This window comes from Trichogramma pretiosum, unplaced genomic scaffold, assembly GCF_000599845.2.
Source record: "Trichogramma pretiosum strain Unisexual culture from Peru unplaced genomic scaffold, Tpre_2.0 scaffold108, whole genome shotgun sequence".
NCBI lineage: Eukaryota > Metazoa > Arthropoda > Insecta > Hymenoptera > Trichogrammatidae > Trichogramma > Trichogramma pretiosum.
The window spans coordinates 286,083-306,783 of record NW_019641704.1 but is presented as its reverse complement, the minus strand read 5'-3'; the positions used below and the strand labels follow the sequence as shown (position 1 = coordinate 306,783).

At 32.5% G+C, this 20,701-nt stretch overlaps 1 protein-coding gene across 1 annotated transcript; it reads left to right on the top strand.

Moving 5' to 3' along the window:
* Positions 1–244: 244 nt before the first annotated feature.
* Positions 245–20,270, top strand: LOC106656588 (UPF0545 protein C22orf39 homolog). The gene is made up of 3 exons (XM_014377651.2): positions 245–481; positions 11,108–11,272; positions 20,020–20,270. The coding sequence occupies exons 1-3, from the start codon at positions 434–436 to the stop codon at positions 20,251–20,253; spliced, it is 447 nt and encodes a 148-aa protein (XP_014233137.1). The 5' UTR covers positions 245–433; the 3' UTR covers positions 20,254–20,270.
* The last annotated feature ends 431 nt before the right edge of the window (positions 20,271–20,701 follow it).

Below are 20,701 nucleotides of genomic sequence, written 5' to 3'. Positions count from 1 at the left end.
ATGAATAAACATGAGCCAAGCAACAATGATATGTGTTCAATCGACTATAAAAGCAGATAGAAAATTGTTCTAATTGCCTTAAGGATCGAAAAAACATGTGGCGATGACCTATAATTGAGAATGTTGTTTTATAAATCGAAGCTTGCAGTTTTGATATTTCAACACGGTTATAACATTAGAGCCCTCGGGCCTTATTGAGACCCATATTAGTCCCGAATTTATCTTAAAATAGTATTTTGGCTTATGTGTCATATGGTGCGCCACTTTACGCTATTGGGTGAGCTTACTATCCACTGTGCAGACGGTTGAATGATAACATCATAAGAGCACGCTGTGCCGAAAACGTGCCGTCATATTGCTGACAGTTTGTGTGTTAGGTAATAGGTTATCGCTTCACATCATTTCATGCGATTCTTGTTTATTTACGAGAAAAATGACTCAAGCAAATGACAATGAAAGTCTATCTAACAAGCAGTTTTTGGTATGCCAATGAATTATCTGATTGAAATAACTATTTTACATAAAAATCTTACTACGGAGATATTCTAAGTACTTTACACATGTAACCTCGACTTAATTTTTTGCCGCATAAACTTTTACTTGAAATAAATTATTTTTAATGATTATACATTTTTTAATATTTGAAATTTGAAATAAATATTATAAATCGTATTAATTATGATTATAGAATTATTACATTAAGCAAATTCTTTTGATTAATATGATTGTTTTTTTAGTAACGTTAAAATTTTGATTAGTAAATCAATAGAGTAATTAAAATTTGATTAAATTTAAAAATATTAGTGTTATTTCAATAAAAACTTAATTATCAAATTTTTAAATTACACTATCAATAATATTCTAAAATAAACATATTATTTCCATTCAATTGATGAATATATGATGATGACTACAAGAGTGGAAAGATACTTTAGACAAAAATATTATTATCTTATGCTTATCGATTATCAATCAATATTCTTATATGCTTACACTAGTAAAAATAATATTCAACTTTATTTATTCAAAATATTGATTTTGAAGTTAAAAAAAACTTTTTAAGCAATTAATAAATAAACTATAACCATTTTAACTAACATTTCATAAACATAGAATGAACATTCAAACCATAGAACCCAGCAGAGAAAATTCTTAGACCTACAAAACTTATTGTGGCACACTCTGAACATTTTTGTTATTTAAATCAAAATTTTTATCAGTTATAAGCTTTCTTTAAAATGATTTTATGACATTTTATAAAACACATGTTTGTATTTGATCAATAATTAAAATGAAATAAAACAATCTAAAGAAAGATGAATACTTTTAAACACATGTATCAGCCCCCTAATTTGGTGTATGCTTAATTTATCTCTATTTTAAAATGATTGCATTTTTAGTAATTTTATCAAATTAATCAGAACATATTTTTATATATTACACTTCAGATGATTTCAGATTTGAATTATTTGGTTAAATAAGACCTAAAAAAACTTGCATTTTATGTTTATTTTCAAATCATAAATGCTGTATTAATGATATACTTTGTGAATTTGTTCCAAGACCCTTGAAAAAATTTCATGTAGGATTCGCAAAATTCCTACATGAATCCTATAGGACTCCTGTAGGAATTTCTCAGGATCCTACAGAAAATTTTTTCACATATGTTTTCTTTTGGATTTTTTAAATATTATTTTCTTCTGATCATCATTATTTTTAAAGCTCAGAAAAAATTCAAATAGTTGTAATAATATTGTTAGATAGATCTCACCATTCTTTTACTTTATAATGATCTTTGTGGTTCCGTTTATTTTTTTATTATTCTACCATCATTTTCATATCATTTTATTTATAGCCCCAACAAAGCTTTCCACTTGGAAAAACTTGTATAAAAATAATCATATTCTTTAATAAGATTGCAAAGCTATAAATTATAATTTTCAAACATGGAAATAAGGATATTTTTATATTCGCTTATGCACTACAAATTTCAGTTTCATAGTTAAAGTTGATATTTATCCTACCTTTTACCAATCATGTTTTGAAAATTTATCCATTCTGTATCTGTATTTAAGCATGCAATTTTTTACGGACTAATTTTCGAAAACAACTTGGTAGCGGTAAATAAATTTAACAAATTTTAGCTACTTTTATTGGATAATTTTTATAAGGGTAGCTCGATTTGTTATAAAATCTTACATTTTCATCACTGCTTGTGGAATGTACTACTTTCTCGCAACCCGACAATCTTATAATCGACATTCCGCACGTTATAATGAAAAATATAATTCGCAACTGGGGGTGGTTGTCAATCTTGCACTCGCGTTTATTAAACCTCCGTTACGCTCGGGCTGAAAACTTGACATTCGTGCAAGATAGGCAAACTTCCGACTCCCGTTGCGTAAGTAATCATTTTCGCACTTGATCGGTAGAAAATAATTCTATGACATCGTCACTACTAAATCTACCAATAATTCACATATGGGATATAAACCTTAACTAGTCCGAGTTTCAGCGCGCTGGGCGCGCTCTCTTCTTTCTTATCCCATTTTGCTATTTTCCAATATTTAAAATAGAAAAATAAGATAAACGAAGATAATGTTATAAACTGTACACATAAAAATTAGTCTTAAGCCGTCAATAGCTTAATATTTCACTTTCTCAACTTACTACAACGTTAACACTCGTATTTGCGCGCCACTAATCAATTGCAAACTATTGAACGACCAATCACAGCACTTATAATAAACTGCTTACATTAAAAACCTCACCTCTCTTATAAGAAAGGTTAGGACAGATATTTGTACTTGATCGGGTGCAATAATTTTTGGTTGTATTTTGAAGCTCAATTTTTGGCAAGATTTTAACAACAGTTTCCGGTAGAATTTTTTGGTTTGATTCACTGTGTTTTATAGACTGCAAAATCCAGACAAAATAGTCAACCAGAAAAATAAGGTAAAAATTCAAAACAAAATATTTAGCCGAAAAATCAAGCTAAAAAATTGGAAGAACTAAAAAAAAATAGTAAAATTGGGTACTCGCACAGCTCTTGTCTCTATTACGTGCATGTGGCATTTCACTTCAACTCTCGCAGTGCCGCGCCGCGTGGCATTACTTAGTCGAATCACTAAATTTGTAACTCGCTGTAAAAGTACCTTAATGCACCTAGAGAAAAAAATTAATGCATGATTTCGATGGAAAATGTCCTCAACTTTCCGATTGGGAGGTCAGATTTCCCAAAACTTTTCAATTAGATCGGAAAATTTTTCAGAAAAACTTTTAAGTCGATTATCTCAAAATCTTCTTTTTAAAGATTTTTTCAAATCGTATAGATTACAAAATCAGGATATTTCCCATCGATACAGATATTTTCCGGAAAGGAGTTTTTTTAATTTAGCAAGATATAGAGAGAAAAAAGAAAAAAACGAGTTTTCTGCGCGTGCTTTGCCGACCGAAAATGCAGAAATCACGATGATACTTTGTGTGCAAATAGCTTATTACTTGGTGGGAAACAATAAAAAGGCACTTTTGTTATACCAGTCTTATTTTGCAATCATGTACATCTCTTTTAATTTTATTTTTTATTTCAGTTTGAAAGGTTCATTTATTTTTAACTTTGATTATTTTTTGAACTCCGAAGTAACTAAGGGATAAGTAATAACGTATTAAAGGCTGCTTAGTTATACATTGAAAATATTGATTTATTAAATATAACTTATTGAGTAAATGAATAATTCACAGGTCTACAAAAAAAAAAAAATTTTCAAATCCACCGACCGGACCTAATGGACGTTATGTTTTTGGGGTCGCTGAATCCGAATCCGTGGTCGGTTTTTCAAGGTTGGCTCATTTTAGAGGTCATTTGAAGGTCAAATAATAAGAAAAAGGTAAAAAATCTGAAAAAATCCGTACATGGGTTTTTGAGGATGCTGAATCCAAATCCGAGGTCGGATGACTTTCAGGAGGTCACTTTCAAGGTCATTTGAAGGTCAAATAATTGGAAAAGGGTAAAAAATCTGAAAAAATTCATACATGGGTTTTTGGGGAAGCTGAATCCAAATCCGAGGTCGGATGACCTTTAGGAGGTCACTTTCAAGGTCATTTGAAAATATCCGAAAAAATCAGCCTTATGTTTTGAGGGTCGCTCATTCTAAATCAGAGGTCAGTTTGACTGTATCCGGCCTTGTAAAGGTCATTTGAAGGTTATTTTATGGTTAGATCACGAAAAATGTTTAAAAAAATCTGAAAATACTCATTCAGAGGTTTTTAAGGATGCTGAACTCAAATCTGAAGTCAGATGACCTCTATGAAAGCACCTTCAAGGTCATTTCAATGTTAAATTTATTTAATGCGATAAAATATTGGAAGAAGTTTGTGCTTAGTTTTTTAGAACTGAATTAATTTTTTAGTCTGAGACCTTTAGCGAGCTTACATTCTGGGATAGAGCTGCTTTTTTCCCTACTTAATAAATATAATACATTTTTTCTAAGCTATTTCCCCGCAGTAAAGCAACCAAAAAATCTCTTCATTTTCTAACAATCAATTTTTACTTCCGTTATTATAAAGTTTACATTAATTTCGTTGACATAGCTTCAGGTAAATTTTTTATAGGACTTCGTTATATGTGAATATAATATAGGCTATTTTATTTTTCACTATAGAATTGGGTCACAAAATTTGAAAAATTCTTCATCAATGGATTTTTATTTGATTAAAACGAATGTATTTTAAAATTTTGTGAAACAATGTCTGAGAGTGAAAAAATAGATTCACTATAAGTATATCCTTATGACAAAGTAGAGATGAGCCAGGTGGATCGGCATAGGGAGTAAATTGACAAATCGGCATATTTTTCATATTAATGCACCGTTTTCGTTCGTGACATTGATATGGAGAAATATGCGGCTCTGTTAACTTACCTCTCATTCTGACACACCTTTTTCTCTTCTAGTCTTTACCTGCTGCCTCGATAAGTTTGATGTCGGTGAAATGAAATGTAATATGTCATATAAACTGCATTTCTAACATAACCATTCAGATCAGTTTCCGGAAATCTGTGGTGATTTTAGTAACGAGCATGGAAAACGATTCCATCCAGACATGAAAAGTATGGAGCAGCGGTATCAAGGTAGATAGGATGTTTCGATGATGGCTGATCACTGCTGAAGAGAGTCAAAATAAGAAAGGCAAAAAACGCAAACGAAAACCATTACGCCGTTCGTTTGAAGAAAAAAAGATGCGTTGCGAAAAAAAAGTAAAAACGCATGCAAAATTAAGAATATTTTCTTAATTTTTTACTTCCTTGTATTAATTTAAAGTTGAAATGACCTTGAAGGTGACTTCATAGAAGTCATCTGACTTCAGATATGAGTTCAGCATCCTTAAAAACCTCTGAATGAGTATTTTCAGATTTTTGAAGCATTTTTCGTGATCCTACCCTAAAATAACATTCAAATGACCTTTACAAGGCCGGATACAGTCAAAATGACCTCTGATTTAGAATGAGCGACCCTCAAAACATAAGGGTGATTTTTTCGGATATTTTCATTGAATTCTTGTAGTTTGACCTTCATATGACCTTGAAAGTGACCTCCTAAAGTTCATCCGACCTCGGATTTGGATTCAGCATCCTCAAAAACCCATGTATGAATTTTTTCAGATTTTTTACCCTTTTCTAATTATTTGACCTTCAAATGACCTTGAAAGTGACCTCTTAAAGGTCATCCGACCTCGGATTTGGATTCAGCATCCTCAAAAACCCATATATGAATTTTTCCAGATTTTTTACCTTTTTCTTATTATTTGACCTTCAAATGACCTCTAAAATGAGCCAACCTTGAAAAACCAACCCCGGATTTGGATTCAGCGACCCCAAAAACATAAAGTCCACTAGGTCCGTTCGGTGGATTTGAAATTTTTTTTTTTTTGTAGAGCTGTGTAATTGTTGCTTTGACAATATAAAAATCTTTCAAAAAGAGTAAACAGCGCAGATTACTCTTTTGAGATTCGAAAGTTACTGTTTTGGGTTTAAAGTGTAGGAAGTTCCTAAAATTTTTAGGCAAAACCCGCACAATGCCTAAAAAAAAACAAGCCAAACTAGCAATGCCAATGTCAGTTTAGGTATTTTTATTTTCAAATAATTTTGCATTTGAAATCATTTGTAACACTGACAATATTCATTGAATTGTTTCATATAATATCAATTATTGTCAGTTATGTTTCATGCAATATGCAGGGTGTCACTAAAATATGGAAATCTCGGACAGCAAGCTTAATGAAAAAATCAAAAACCCCATGTCTGATCTATTTTTTGACAAAGAATCTAATGGTGACCTTAAACATAACCTCGAAGCTACAGCGAACCTTTTATCGATTATTCAAATAGGAACCCTCTTTTTTGTTGCAGATTAAAAGAGCAAAAAGTTTCACGTTCGAATATGCCTTTTGAATTTTTTTCAAAGTCATTTTAACGCTACCGACTCAAATAAAACTCCTATATAACCTAAAAAATAAAGCTCAAGTAAGGACCTTTTTCTAACTGTAGCGTCCCGAATAATGAAACGAAAAATAAGGTATGACTAAACTGTTGAAGAGTCAATAAGCAATTTATGTGCAGTATACAACTCTCTAGGCTTAGTGAATACGGATTCTTCACATACCTACTTAATATCAATCAAACATAGCCAATTCAATACATATTTTCAGCGTTATAAATAATTTTATATGCGAAATTATTTAAAAAACAAAATACCTAGACTGTGTTGTTCTATTTACCCATATTTGGGCAGATCTTCTCGGAGCTCGGTCACGCTGTGATTTTAAAGTGACCCGCGGATCAAACTCCCGGTGATAAGGGGACCTGTGAGTGCGTGTGCGGCTATGTTTCTTTCTTTGCATCATTTTGAAGAAGGCCACGGGTTTCACCCCCTGTGCGTGTGTCGTGTCTTCTAAATTTTACCATACTTAATGATAGGTTATTGGTATATAATAACACCTTATTCTAACCATCCACCTACAGTTTTCTACGGAAAGGTAGCCCGCTCCCGGACTAGATAAATATAGCCAAAAATGTATTTTACTACAGACTATTTTTTTTCAATTTTTCATCAATAAAATACTTGACCGTTTTATTATTAAAAATATCATTATTTTTTTTATTTAAGTTTTAAACTTAATCGGGGGGTTGGCGAGCGGAGCGAGCAGGGGGGCCGAGCCTCCCTAGTATACATATAAAGCTCATTGATTTTTTTGCCAGAAACCATCTAATATTGCCTGGAATGTAATTTTATTTATGCAATAGTATGACGAAAAAAGCGTCTTTGACACTTGTGTGCGGTAAAATGCCTCATTTTGGACGCGGGTGTGCGGTAAACCGCCTCATTTAAATGAAAGTATTTTTCGCTTAGTATTGCATAAAATTTTGTATGCAACACATGCCCAGCTTTTTGCTCACAGTGTGCGGAAAAAACATCCACTCATGCCGGCATAGCCGGCATTTTAAGGTCATTTTAATTCATTCCTTATATGAGATTATTCTAGGTTATATAAAGGTCTTTTAATGTACAACATCGCCCTTAAGTGACCATGAACATACAGGGTGCGGCAAAAGTATGGAGACATCCGAAAATTTCGCATAACAAGCGTAGAAAAAAAATCAAAAACCTCATAACCGACGTATTTTTCGACGAGGAATCGAATGGTGACCTTGAATTTGACCTTGAACATAACCTTCAAGCTCCAGTGACCCAAAAATCGATTTTTCAAATGTAACCCCCATTTTTTACTGCAGATTTGAAAAGAGTACAAAATTTTACGTCAAAAAGTATGTTTTGTTTTTTTTTTCAAGGTCATTTTAAGGGCGTTACAGACGCAAATAAAACCCCAATTTAACCTAAAAGTAAGTTCAAGTAAGGGCTTTTTTTCTCATTGTACCGCCTCCTAAATGACCTTAAAAAAAAAAAAAAAAACAAAATACATAGTCAAACGTGAAATTTTGTGCTCTTTTCAAATGTGTTATAAAAAATGGGTGTCACCGTGCGAATAATGGATTTTTGGTTCGCCGTAGCGTATAGGTTATCTCCAAGGTTAAATTGAAAGTCACCATAGAAAAGAGTGGAAAATTTTACGTGAAAATATGTATTTTATTATTTTTTTTAAGGTCATTTTGGAGGCAGTACAATTAGAAAAAAAGCCCTAACTTGAACTTAATTTTAGGTTAAATTGGAGTTTTATTTGCGTCTGTAACGCCCTAAAAATGACCTTGAAAAAAAAAACAAAACATACATTTTGACGTGAAATTTTGTGCTCGTCTCAAATCTGCAATAAAAAATGGGGGTTACATTTAAAAAATCGATTTTTGGGTCACTGTTGGGCTTGAAGGTTATGTTCAAGGTCAAATTCAAGGTCACCATTCGATTCCTCGTCGAAAAATACGTCGGTTATGAGGTTTTTGATTTTTTTTCTACACTTATGCGAAATTTTCAGGTGTCTCCATACTTTTGCCGCACCCTGTATAATTCTACAACCTTAAAAAAAAACTAAAGATGTATTTGAACGTAAAATTTTCCGCTCTTTTCAAATCTGCAATAAAAAATGGGGGTCACCGAGCGAAAAATCAATTTTGGTTTGATATAACTTAGAGGTTATGTTCAAGGTCAAATCTAAGGTCACCATTGGTTTTCTCGTCGAAAAATACGTCGAACATGATGCTTTAAAAATTCTTTGGGGATTTGTAGGAATTAAAGGAAACTTTAGTAAAGGTATCTCGAAACCGCGATTCTATTTTTCAATTTCGTTAATGATTAAATTTTTAATTTGGCTGTAGATTTAGTTCTGAGGCACCTTTAAGCGCGTTAGAGGGCTTAAAAAAAGGTCTTGAGATGCTTCTAATCATCAGTAGTATTTGGAAAATGTTGCAATATTTTGTGATAGTCCTCACAATAAAAAGCGCGTGATCATTAGACGGATGAAAGCAAAAAAAAAACGAAAAAATTATATTTCAAATGCCTATATACGGAGCTAGAATGCAATATTCCGGTCAAAACCTACGCCATTTTTTAGCTTATTACATACGAAACCATACCCTGGAGTTTAGGAAAAATTGGTGTTTCTCCTAGTGAACCTCAGCTATTAAAAAACTAGAAAAATTGCGATTTTTTTTCCATTTTTTAGCAATATTCAAATGGCTCTACGGCAGTTAATTTTGAAGCAATCAAAACTTTGAAAAAAGCAAATGTAAGGTCTTTTTAAGACCTTTGATTTGACGGGTTTGGATTATGATTTGCTTAAAAATTGACGGCTACAGAGCCATTTGAATATTGCTGTCAAGAAGCGGAAAAAATTAATTCAAATCCAATTTAAAAACCTTCAAGCGACTGGTGGCACGGGTTATCTCAATTCATATGAGCTAAAATTTTGCACGGACTATTTTTTTGGTACATAGATCACTTTTCCGTTTGGTCCGAGCAAAATAAAAAAAAATTTTTTATAGCACTGTGTGGCATAAGTTCACATCTATGGCACGCTTTTCTGTGGCATAAGTTGCATATTCTGGCATCACTGCATTCGCGATACGCGAAAAAGACGAAAGACAGCTTCTGCATTGGTTCAACATCCGACATGCCACCAATCAAAGAGTCGCTTATTCGTTAGAATAACATGAGCGCAGGCGCGATACAGCGACCGACTGAGATTCTCAAAATCGACTAGCCATGCGTGCGATGAGTGTAGAGACTGTCTCTCGATTTTTCTTAAATTATACAAATATTGCAATCGATCCATGAGCTCAGGCGTCGATAGAGCGAAGAGACTGAGATTCTAAAAATCGACCTGCTTTATGATTGACGAGTGCAGAGACTGTCTCTCAATTATTCTTAAATTCTCTGAATATTGTAAAAACAGCTTTTACATAGTTGAACATCCGACGTTCCGCCAATCAGAGAGTCGCTAATTCGTTAGGTCTCTGGATACGTTCAAAAAAATTAGAATCGGGCTTTAACGTCTTAGAAAGACCGAAGACAGCTTCTGCAGTGGTTGAACATACGAAGTTCCGCCCATCAGAGAGTCGCCAATTTGTCAGGTCTCTGAATTTGTTGAGTATAAAATTAGAATCGGGCTGTAACGTTTTAGAAAGACGAAAGACAACTTCCGCAGCAATCGTAAGTAACTCCTCGCGACTTTTCAACAACACCTAATCAGTTTCAATAATTAGAAAGAGGCGCGTGATGGAAAGTGTCCCTCTTGGCCGCCGTTGCTAAGGACGTCTTGAGCATAACACTGTAGCGAAAAAAATTATTTTTTCACGTCGGAAAAAAAATTATTTCGGGAAATCTATGAGATTCTTTGTGCATGTAATATGTGCAGACGTTGTCGAAAAAAATTAGCTTTCTGATAAATTTTTTTTTACCTCTGATCGAAAAAAATTTTTTTTTCGACCCATTTTCAACGAAAACTATCCATTATTGTTATTTCTTATCACATATCTTGGTACTCCATTGAAAAGGGCAAACTTTTTCCTTAATTTTGATATAAATTTTGTATAGACAATAATGTCTTTTACTATTTTCGATTTTGAAAAAACCAATGTGTGCGCTTTATGTGAAACATTCTGTATGTTGCTGGAAAATCCCGAATTCAGGCCAACCCCGAAATGCCTAGGCAATACCTGAATTGCCTATGATTTTAGGATAATTTTCGAGGGTATCCCACTTCGTAGTTAGAGTTTGTTAGATTGTAAAAGTAAGGAAGAATTACTCATGTGAGTAGTGTATGAGGGAGTGCGACACGCGCTCATCGATGTAACTGTTACTGGCATTGACCACTTACAGTTCATTAGCCTGCCACCATGGGTGCAAGCTGTCACAGACTCAACTCTCACATCTTAAATAAAGCTCCTTTTCATAAGAAATTTCTCAAAAAGACTTTTAAAATTTTTTGTAATTAGTCCAATCATATTTTTCCTTTTTTTTATTATAATCATTTACCCTACAAAATATAAAAGAATATCATTCATTATCTAGCCAACTATATTAGCATATGAGCTCAATCTGCACTTATTTTTTTTTTTTTTTGTATTATTATTTGAAGTTTTGATGCTTTTTTTTTACAGATAAGACCATGTGAAATTTATAAAGATGAGTTCTTTGAATGTGAAAGGCCAAGGGCCCGCGTTCATCAATATTTTATCAAGGGTGATTACAAAGATTGCGCATCTTGGAAGGAAGATTATGAAAATTGCAAATTATGGATGAATTATCAAAATACGAATGCTTACGTAAGATACTTTGATATATTATCTAGTAATATAGCGTTTAATATGTGTTATTATATCAGAGATTTTATGATGTTAGATAATAGAATAAGTATTGTAGACACTATTTTGTAGTAATAACAAAAGAACGTTAATTAAGTAATATTCGAACACGTGTATCTCGCTCGATGGCTTTACGCAGACTGCTTGGCAGTAGTCGATAGATGTTAGTACTCGAAGAAGGAGATTCGCACGCATTCGTATATATCTGCCTATATGTATATGAGCTATATCGCGTCAACTGTCCCCCCCCCCCCCTTGGATCAGAGTTATAATTTGATTTTGCATATTTTATTCTGCTTTCCAAGAGTGAATATGAAAAAATTATTGAAACATGATTTTTTATGTAAAATTTGATGAGGAATTCAAATTTGATGTCAAAAATCATATTCATAAACTCCAAGTACCTTAATTTCTAAATTTCAGCCTCAGTGGCAAAAATAAACATGTTCGTATCCAGCGATATGGCCAATATTGTAATATGTTCATTGATACACCTATACAACTTCTGATAAATTTTGGTAGTTGGCAGACAAACAAACTTCATTATTCAACATGATATAAGTCAAGAATAGAGGAAATCTAGAGAAAAACCATGTTTTTCGACACATATGAAGGTCATTCCGTCATTCCGTTATTTTATGGAGTTAACAAGGTTTACCCATAAAATGACCTTTTCATTAAATAATTTTAATCGTGTTCACGATTCTGCCGTTTTATACAGATAATAATTGATTTTTTTTGGGTTCTCCAACGATCTGTTTAGGCAGTAATTATCAAACACATAAATTTATGAATAATTATTCTCCACAATGGCTATGATACGACGATGATATCGAGATTTGAATCGTCCTAGTCGAGGTTGAATTTTTTCACTTTGTGTACGATTCAAATTGCATTGTGGCTTTGATTATAATATACAGGCAAACCCCGTTATTCGCGGGGGTTCGGTTCCGAAAAAGTACCGCGAATACCGAATCCGCGAATACCGAAGCATTGTTCTTATGGGAAAAGGGGGGTTCGGTTCCTCGTCCGACTGAAATGTCAATATACATATTAGTAAAAAAATTTTTTATGAGAAAAAATTGAAGTTTTGATCAATATTTTTTTATTTTGTAGTAAAATATTGAGTCAAACTTTTTTGTTTTGCTCTGCGCAATAGATCTTTGTACAAGTTTTTATAACACTCTAATGATTTTTCGATATCTTGTCTAAATTGAAGGCTTCGAGTCATGATTGGGTCGTAATTCAATGAGACGCTCTGCATCAGCCAAAATATTTCCAACTACTTTCGCAGTAAGTAAGTAAGTAAGGCTCAGGTTCTTCATCTGCAATCATTTCTTCTTCAGCTGCTGTATTTTGCACGATTGCATCAATTTCGTCGACGCTTAAAACTTTAGTTGACGCTACCAAATCAAGAAGCTCGGATTCTTGCAAGTCACTGAAACCTTCTCCACCAAAACTTCTTGCAATGTTAACAGCTTCACGTATCACTTGCTCTTGCTCATGACCTTGAATTTCAGACACTTGATTTTTCTCAACTAGTTCTGCACTTTTTTATTCCGCTTCAAAGGGCGATTCATAATTTAAAAAAAGTTTTTTAAATTTTTTTAAAAATTTATGCGCGAAAAAAAGGTTAACTTTGAGCGAAGAAACCGCGAATACGGAAACAAAATTCCGCGAATACGGAAAATCGCGAATACCGAATCCGCGAATAACGGGGTTTGCCTGTAGTCATCTTTAGATGTTTTCACTCCACGGATTTGAAATTAGCGTAGAAGAATTTTCACGTAGAAGAATTTTAAGGTGAGTAAGGTAATTTTAAATCTTGAAATCATCATCGTATCATAGCCATCTTGGAGAATCAATACTCATAAATTTGTAAGTTAGATAATTACTGCCTAAACAGATCGTTGGAGAATTCCAAAAAAAAAAAAAAATCAATTGTTGACCTTTTTATGACCTTAAATGGATCTTATAATGACCAGGTATTGTCAACATGAACTTTGATTGAGATTTAGCGACCCTCTATAGACAAATGTGATTTTTTTCAGATTTTTATTGAATTCTCTAAATTTGACCTTCGAATGACCTTGAAGATGAGGTTGTAGAGGTCATCTGACTTGAGATTTTAATTCAGCATCCTCAAAAACCCATAAAAAAATGTTTCAGATTTTTACACTTTTTTTCATGATTTGACTTTTAAATGACCTTCAAATGACCTCAAACCGATCTGATTTAAAAAAACCGACGCCAGATTCGAATTCAGCGACCCAAAAATCATAAAGTCCACTGGGTCTGGTCTCTGGAACTGAAGTTTTTTTTTGTGTATGTGATATTTTTTCTCAGTATTTTATAATGAAATCTTTAAGTTTGACCTTGGATGAAGGAGACTGTAGCGATGCAAGGTGGTTCTGTATTAAGGGCTTATATACACCTTAATATTAATATTAATATTTTCAATATTTACCTTAATATTAATATTTTTTAAATAAAGTTGTGAGTAAGGTATCTAAAGTTGACACACATGCCCCATAGGAGGGTAAGAGTGACAGGACAGTGGGGCACGAGTAGCACATGAAAACGAACTTTTGTCAACTGCAAGCGCACGTTTCCAGGTTATGTTTTAGCTTTGATTACAGTTTGCATTGACTTGACAAACTGCATAGTCTTTTATTTTGAATGATATCTTATAAATGAAAATGAATAGGCGTAAACTAAATATGACGTAAAAGATTAAATAAAACAAATAAAAATATATTATATAATATTAATATAAAATAGTTAAAATTTATTTAATCAAATTTAAGTGAAAAAAATAGAAAGTGATGATACATCAATATTATGATAGCTATCTATTTCCACTGGAGCTTGATCAATTACCATAACAGGTAATGATTCTCTTTCTGATTGTGCAGTTGGAGTTACGCCTTGAACTGCAGCTGATAGTTAGTTAGTGATTGAGTTACTGCATCAGTTTGTTTTTGCATTAAGTTAAATTTTGTCTGAGGTGGCATAAATGCAGGCTCAAAATTTAATATACCATTATGATTAGTAATGGAGCGAAACGGATCTTGTGACTGGATTCAATTACTGATTTGATAATTTGAACTCAAATCAACAATAGATTTAATAACTGGCTTATTTTGTTTGTTTTCCATCACTTCTTTCTTTTCTTTTTTAATTTTTTTGAAGCAGCATCAATCAAATTTTCATTGTATGAGTTTTCAGTAATAACAGCAGCCTTTTCAGTTTTTCTCTTTTTAGGTAAAGTCTTTGGTAAGATTTTCTTATTTATAACATTGGTAGTAGTTGAGGTCTCTATCAATAAATTATGACTACTTAATTGTATCTTTCGGAGACTTGAACTATTTACTAGCATTGGACTAGATGATTCTACTTGAGATAACATAGAACTCAAGCAATTTATGAACGGTTTGGCTTGTATAACATAAGATAGTGGTATTTGTATGCCAGGTTCATTTGTTGCTGTTTTATCAACTTCTTTATTAAGCGCACTTCCAGGCATTTTATCAGATTGCAATTGAAGTAAGTTATGTAGCGTAGCTTTGTAATCTGAAATTTGATCTTGATTAGCATGTTTTTTTTTGCCCATTACACCACTTCCCTCTTTTACATTTGATAATGTAGTTGAAGAAGTGGATGCTTCATTGGTGTTTTCTGATGTATTTTCATCATTATTATAATTGAGACTTGATTGACTTGAACTTTTATCTTATTTTTTAGAAACTCTGGTTTTTCCCTTGCTCTTGGAAATATAAGCATAAGAGGCATGTATTTCCCTGTCACTGACATGCAAATTTCGGCAGATACTGTTTCATCTCTATCTAAAGATACTTTTCCACCTACTTGTCGTTTACCTTTTGGTGCAATAACGCGTAATAATGATTTTGGATTAACTGTGATCCCAGTTTCATCACAGTTGTAGATATTTTGATCTTTAAATCCGTGTTCGTCCTTTAGTTTTTTAAGTAAAGTAAACAATTCTCCAACATTTTCTTTGTTAAAACCTTTTGATCTTACAGTTGATGTAGCCTCTGCTTTTCTACTAGATAAATCATGGCGTTCCATGAATCCTCTAAGCCAGTCTGTTCCAGCAGCACCTGATAATACACAATAATAGATAATACATAAAAGTAGTTTTTAAGCTTTGCTATGTCCGAAAATTTTTTAGAAAGTCATTAGTAATTTTTTTACCCTCTTTAATGCTTCATGGATGATTCAATTTGAGTATTTCTGCCCATTGGAAAGCTAGTACTCTTATATCTTTAGATGATAAGCCCATCAAACAACTCTCCATGTCTGTAATGTACGGATGTAGAGCATTTTCCTGTTCTACACTGAAGACTGTTTTAAAGCCACCTCGAATCAAAAACTAAATAATTTGAGGTTAACAATGATTATATTATAATTATTTAGAATTATATTGTTTAAACCTTGAATAAATACTTTGTAAACTTTGAATAAATACCTTGATATTGGTAAGTACTGGAGAGATCTTGAGAGACATCTTGAGAATCTCGTTGTTTAAGTTTTTTGTCAAGATTTGATCTTGGTATACCAAACCTTTTGGCAGTGTCCAAGACTGATTTTTGATCCTGAGCGTAGTCCATAGCTTCTTCCAATTGTTCTTCTATCCATTTTTTTGAAACCTTTTTTTTGGTAATTGTTTATCCGATGAAATGCGAATGCGCATTTTGTATGCTACTCATGCCCCACCTGTAGTGCAACACATGTCCCAGAATAAGCCTTTTTAAAACATGAATATCTTAATTAAAAACAAAAATATTTTAATTTCGCAATACAGTAAATTGTTGCTTTTAGCTTCAACTACAAGTTGGATTTACTTTGATTGAACAACAAATCTAAACCGAAAAGTCTCGGATTGTTACGACAAAAGTGCTCCGAGCTATTTAAGCATACCATAGTTTAGAACTCATTAATTTTTAAGAAAATTAAATTTTTTTATGCCAATTTTGCCTGACGTTGATAGTTTTTGACATTTTCAGTTTCTACATGTAAAATTTGATGCTGAAAATGATGTTTTTTAGTTATTAAGGGCCTATAGGGAGCTTAAAAGTTTGAAAAATCGAAAATTTTTTTTTTCACTTTTCTTGTAGGAAATGTTTCAAGCTTTCGAACGCCGTTTACCAAATTTAAAAAATCGAAAGAGTCCCCTGGATAGAGCTATTTTACGGCCCTAGGGAATTTTTTTCAAATTTAAGAAATTCGCTCCATTTAGCGAATTCGATTCGGAAGTCCACTAATTCAAACGATGTTCCATTACAAAAATCGTTTTTTAACAGTATTGTCTCCAAATCGATAGCTTTCTTTACTCTTTTTCTTCTCCAGTATTCCAATTGTTTAATATTATTGATAGTTTCACAGTAATTATTTTTAGCGTATAGTAGTTTTTAGCATTAATTAAAAATTAGTAGTACGTTTTTAAAATAAGAAAAATTACATTATTTCTATCATTACAGTATTTAGTTTATTGCTTAGAGGTTAGTTTAAAATCTTAATAATTATTTTTATAATAACTTTTAGTGAGTAGATTAAATTTAATAATAGTGTTTATTGTCATTGCAGTTTTTAGATTTTTTTATTTACTTAGCTTTAAAGTATAGTGTTAGATTAGTATAAAATATTACATTAGTGTATAATAATTATTAGTTTTTCTTAGTTTTTGATTAGAATAGGGTGTTTTAAAGATTCAATTAGTGTTTTTAATTTCAATTATTTAGATTATTTTATAGTTAGATTAGAATTAGATTATTTAATATTTTATAATGGAATCTGGAAGAATGAGATTGAGAAGCAATCCACAAAGAAAGAGATCTATTGGTCGAGTAAGACATGTAGTTTTCAAAGGAAATGAGTACACAGAACCTAATCCTACACCAAAATTGCTCAATGCCAAGAAAAGATCTGCAGAAGAATCTGCAATCTATGAAAAGTCTACTTCGACATCAAAATTGCAGATTCAAACGTGTGATTTTGAAGCTGGACCTGCACAGTATCGTCTAATAGATTTTTCTACATTTTTACCATTTCTGCAGGAAAATTTAAAGTGTAACTGTGGTGGAAGAATAAACATTGTCGAGTCTTCAGTTGGTGGGCTTGGATTCATGGTGAATATTGAGTGCGACTTGTGTGACAGTTCTCCTTCAATTACATCATCAAAAAAAATAGGACCTAAAACAAATGTGTATGAGATAAACAGAAGAATTGTTTTGCAATGAGAAACTTAGGCTGGGGATTAGCTGGAATTGAGACCCTCTGTGGATTATTAGACTTATCCAAAGCAATGGAACAGAAGACATATGATTCGATTGTCAACACCATGCAAAATGCTTCTGAACGTGTTGCTGAAAAATTTATGCACCAAGCTGCCACCGAAGAAATTCAGTTCAGTAAAAGTCATGAGTTGACTGTGTCAGGAGATGGTACTTGGCGCACACCTGGGTTTTCTTCACTGCAAGGAGCTGCACTCCTTATTGGAAATAGATCAGGAAAAGTAGTTGATATAGTTGTCAAAAATAAATTCTTCAAACAATGTAGTACCTGGGAAAAAAAGACAAGGATTCAGCTGAGTATATTGAATGGTTTGAAAATCATAAATTAGTATGTGATGTTAATCATGAAGGTAGTTCTGGTGCCATGGAAGTTAATGGAATTATTTGAAAGATCAGAAGCCAAACATAGTGTCAAATATAAAAATTATATTAGTGATGGTGATGCAAAAGTTTACAGTAAAATAAGTCTAAAGAAACCTTATGGAGAAAATTATACAATAGATAAAAATACTTGGGAATACTTGTGATTATGTGCAGACTAGAAGCTATATGTACAACTAATTGAATCAATATGTTTTAAACAAATTTAAGAATTTTTGTTTCTTTTGCTTATTCTCAGCAGTTAGGAATTTAATAAATTTAATCAATTTTAAGCTGGTTGTCGTAAAATTCCCAGAGAACCGTTTAATGAATTGACGTTAAATTTTATACACTTCTTCAGTACATGTGTGAACATGGTTGCAACCACTATCCAAGTGATTGGAGCATTAGAAAGTGCTATTTCACTATTTAAGTAAAAAGTACCATATAAAATTATATAAAATTAATCCTTTGCAGATAGTAATCCTTATATAGAATCAACAGGAGTGTAAGTATCGCTTGGATAGTGGTTGCGACCGTGATCACACATGCACTGAAGAAGAAGAAAAAGTTTGGAGTGAGTTCATTAAATGATACTCTGGTAATTCTACGACAAACCTCATTCTAATTTTTTAGAACAGTAATCTACTCGATAGGAGCTGTACGTATACCATAAGCACATACCTCTAATATGAGTATGAAAACATGTTTTCAAAGGTATGAAAAATCACCAGTTTTATTGGTGAGAGTCAATTTTCATAAAATTTCATGTGTCAGCAATTTTAAGAAAATATAGATTTAAGCCCCCTGTTAGCCCTTAATTGAGATGCCTTGCATGCCCGACTGAGTCCCCCCTTCCCCTAATTATATCATTCGAAAGCAAATAAAATTTCCTATAACATATATTAATGCCATTAAATTGTAAAGTGATTTGAGCTCACAGTATACTAAAAACTGACACTTCTCATAAGATCTAATGTTAAATAGCCAAAACTTTGAATCTTATTATTTCCCAAGTTTGCATGGAAACCCCAATTTTTTTTTACCAATAATCTTGTAATTTCATAAACTATCATCGGTCAAAATTTCATTTCGATCTAAAGTTTTTTTGATTTTCGCTACAGCCTCCTTAACCGTGAAAATGAGCTGATGGAGGACATTTGATTTTGAATTTAGATTCAGCATCCTCAAAAAGATAACATTTACTAGATCCGCTTATTGAAACTGAACTTTTTTTATATGTCTGTCGAATAAATGAATTTTTCATTTAGTCACTTTTTATGCTGGCTCGCAAGAAGAAAAAGTTTCGATTTTAATTTTTTCATATTCGTTAATTGTAAGTTTTCAGAAATCGAGTAGTGTGCGCAGAATTTTTTCCATCGGGGACGAACGTTTTTTGGCTTGAGGACACCTGTGGATGATTGTAACGAAAAGCTTGTTTTTGATGTCCCGTCCTGTATGTAATTGAAAAGTCCATGTCGTCAAGCGTCTAATTTTAAGAATCAGTCAAACATTATACCCTCAAACTGATATTTTGCATCTGCGTGCCATTATAAGTATGGATATTTACACTTAAACATAAGTTTTTTTGATATTTCCATGTCCAGCAGTGATAAAAATTATTTCGTGGTCATCATAGCAGTTTTGACGGATATCAGTGAATTTTATTTTAGGTGCCGAAATTCTAGCACCCATTTGAAAATTTTTCATTTATTTCCCGTATTTTGAGATATGCAAACGTGAAAATTTGACATTTTTTACAACTTTTGACGCGCAAACGATTCATATTAATCTCAAAACTGAAAACGAATGTTTTTTTTTTGGAGTGCTAACTTTAGCAACCCTCCATGAAAAATGTTCGATTTTAAGACCCAATATTAATATGCGCGTGCGCTACTCGTTCGCTGTCCAAAGTGTATATTTATGATATATGTAAAGAAAACGTTGCAAGTTTTCTTATATAAGAAAATTATTTTTTATAAAAGATTCTTTTCAAAACAGATTTTTAATATTAATTGAAATATCGCTTTTCAGGCTGCTTTAATTGAAAGTGAAAAACAAAGAAAATTGAATCGGTTTCAAAACCACTTTAGAAATAGAGTATGGAACAAGAGATCAAATGCACCTGAGAATTGGAATTCTCAGTTACCTTTGTGGTGGACAGAAAAAAATAAAAATAATTACTTTTCTTGTAAGTCGAGACAAATAAAAAATGGTTCACTCAATGATATTGATTTAGAAATTTATAATGCTTGCACAATATTGTAAAATAAATATTAAAATTAATAGTTCCAAATAAAATAGAAATATTTTTTAAATTAATAATTAATTGTTGGTTGTTGTTTTATTATGAGACCTACCCATGCACCTATCAAATTATTCATTGATTATTTATGATGCGTGAAATGTGCTAAAAATCACCTTTCAATAAATTACCCTATAAAAAATAAAACAAATCAAGTTATCTGTGCCAATTGCGAAGGTAATCAAACAGCAAGCTATAAGGCCTGCCCAGTTCGCAAGGAATTGCAGCTTAAGCTATATCCGACTACACATCTGTATGATTTAAATTTGAATCGAGCGCGCGCGCTACTGCGCCGAGGCCACTGCGCATGTCCGCAAGCGGCTATGTAAGCCGGCGCGGCCGAGCGCTCGGGCTCATTCGCTCACTGACCGAGGTCGAGAGCAGAGATCACGTACTCTGTGTTTTTTATGC

What these genes read in the sequence shown, in the direction of transcription:
- LOC106656588 (XM_014377651.2), top strand. Translation starts at nt 434, where the DNA reads ATGACTCAAGCAAATGACAATGAAAGTCTATCTAACAAGCAGTTTTTG. An exon ending in TATCTAACAAGCAGTTTTTG is followed by an intron (nt 482 to 11,107) that starts GTATGCCAATGA and finishes TTTTTTTTACAG; the next exon opens with ATAAGACCATGTGAAATTTA. An exon ending in ATCAAAATACGAATGCTTAC is followed by an intron (nt 11,273 to 20,019) that starts GTAAGATACTTT and finishes ATCGCTTTTCAG; the next exon opens with GCTGCTTTAATTGAAAGTGA.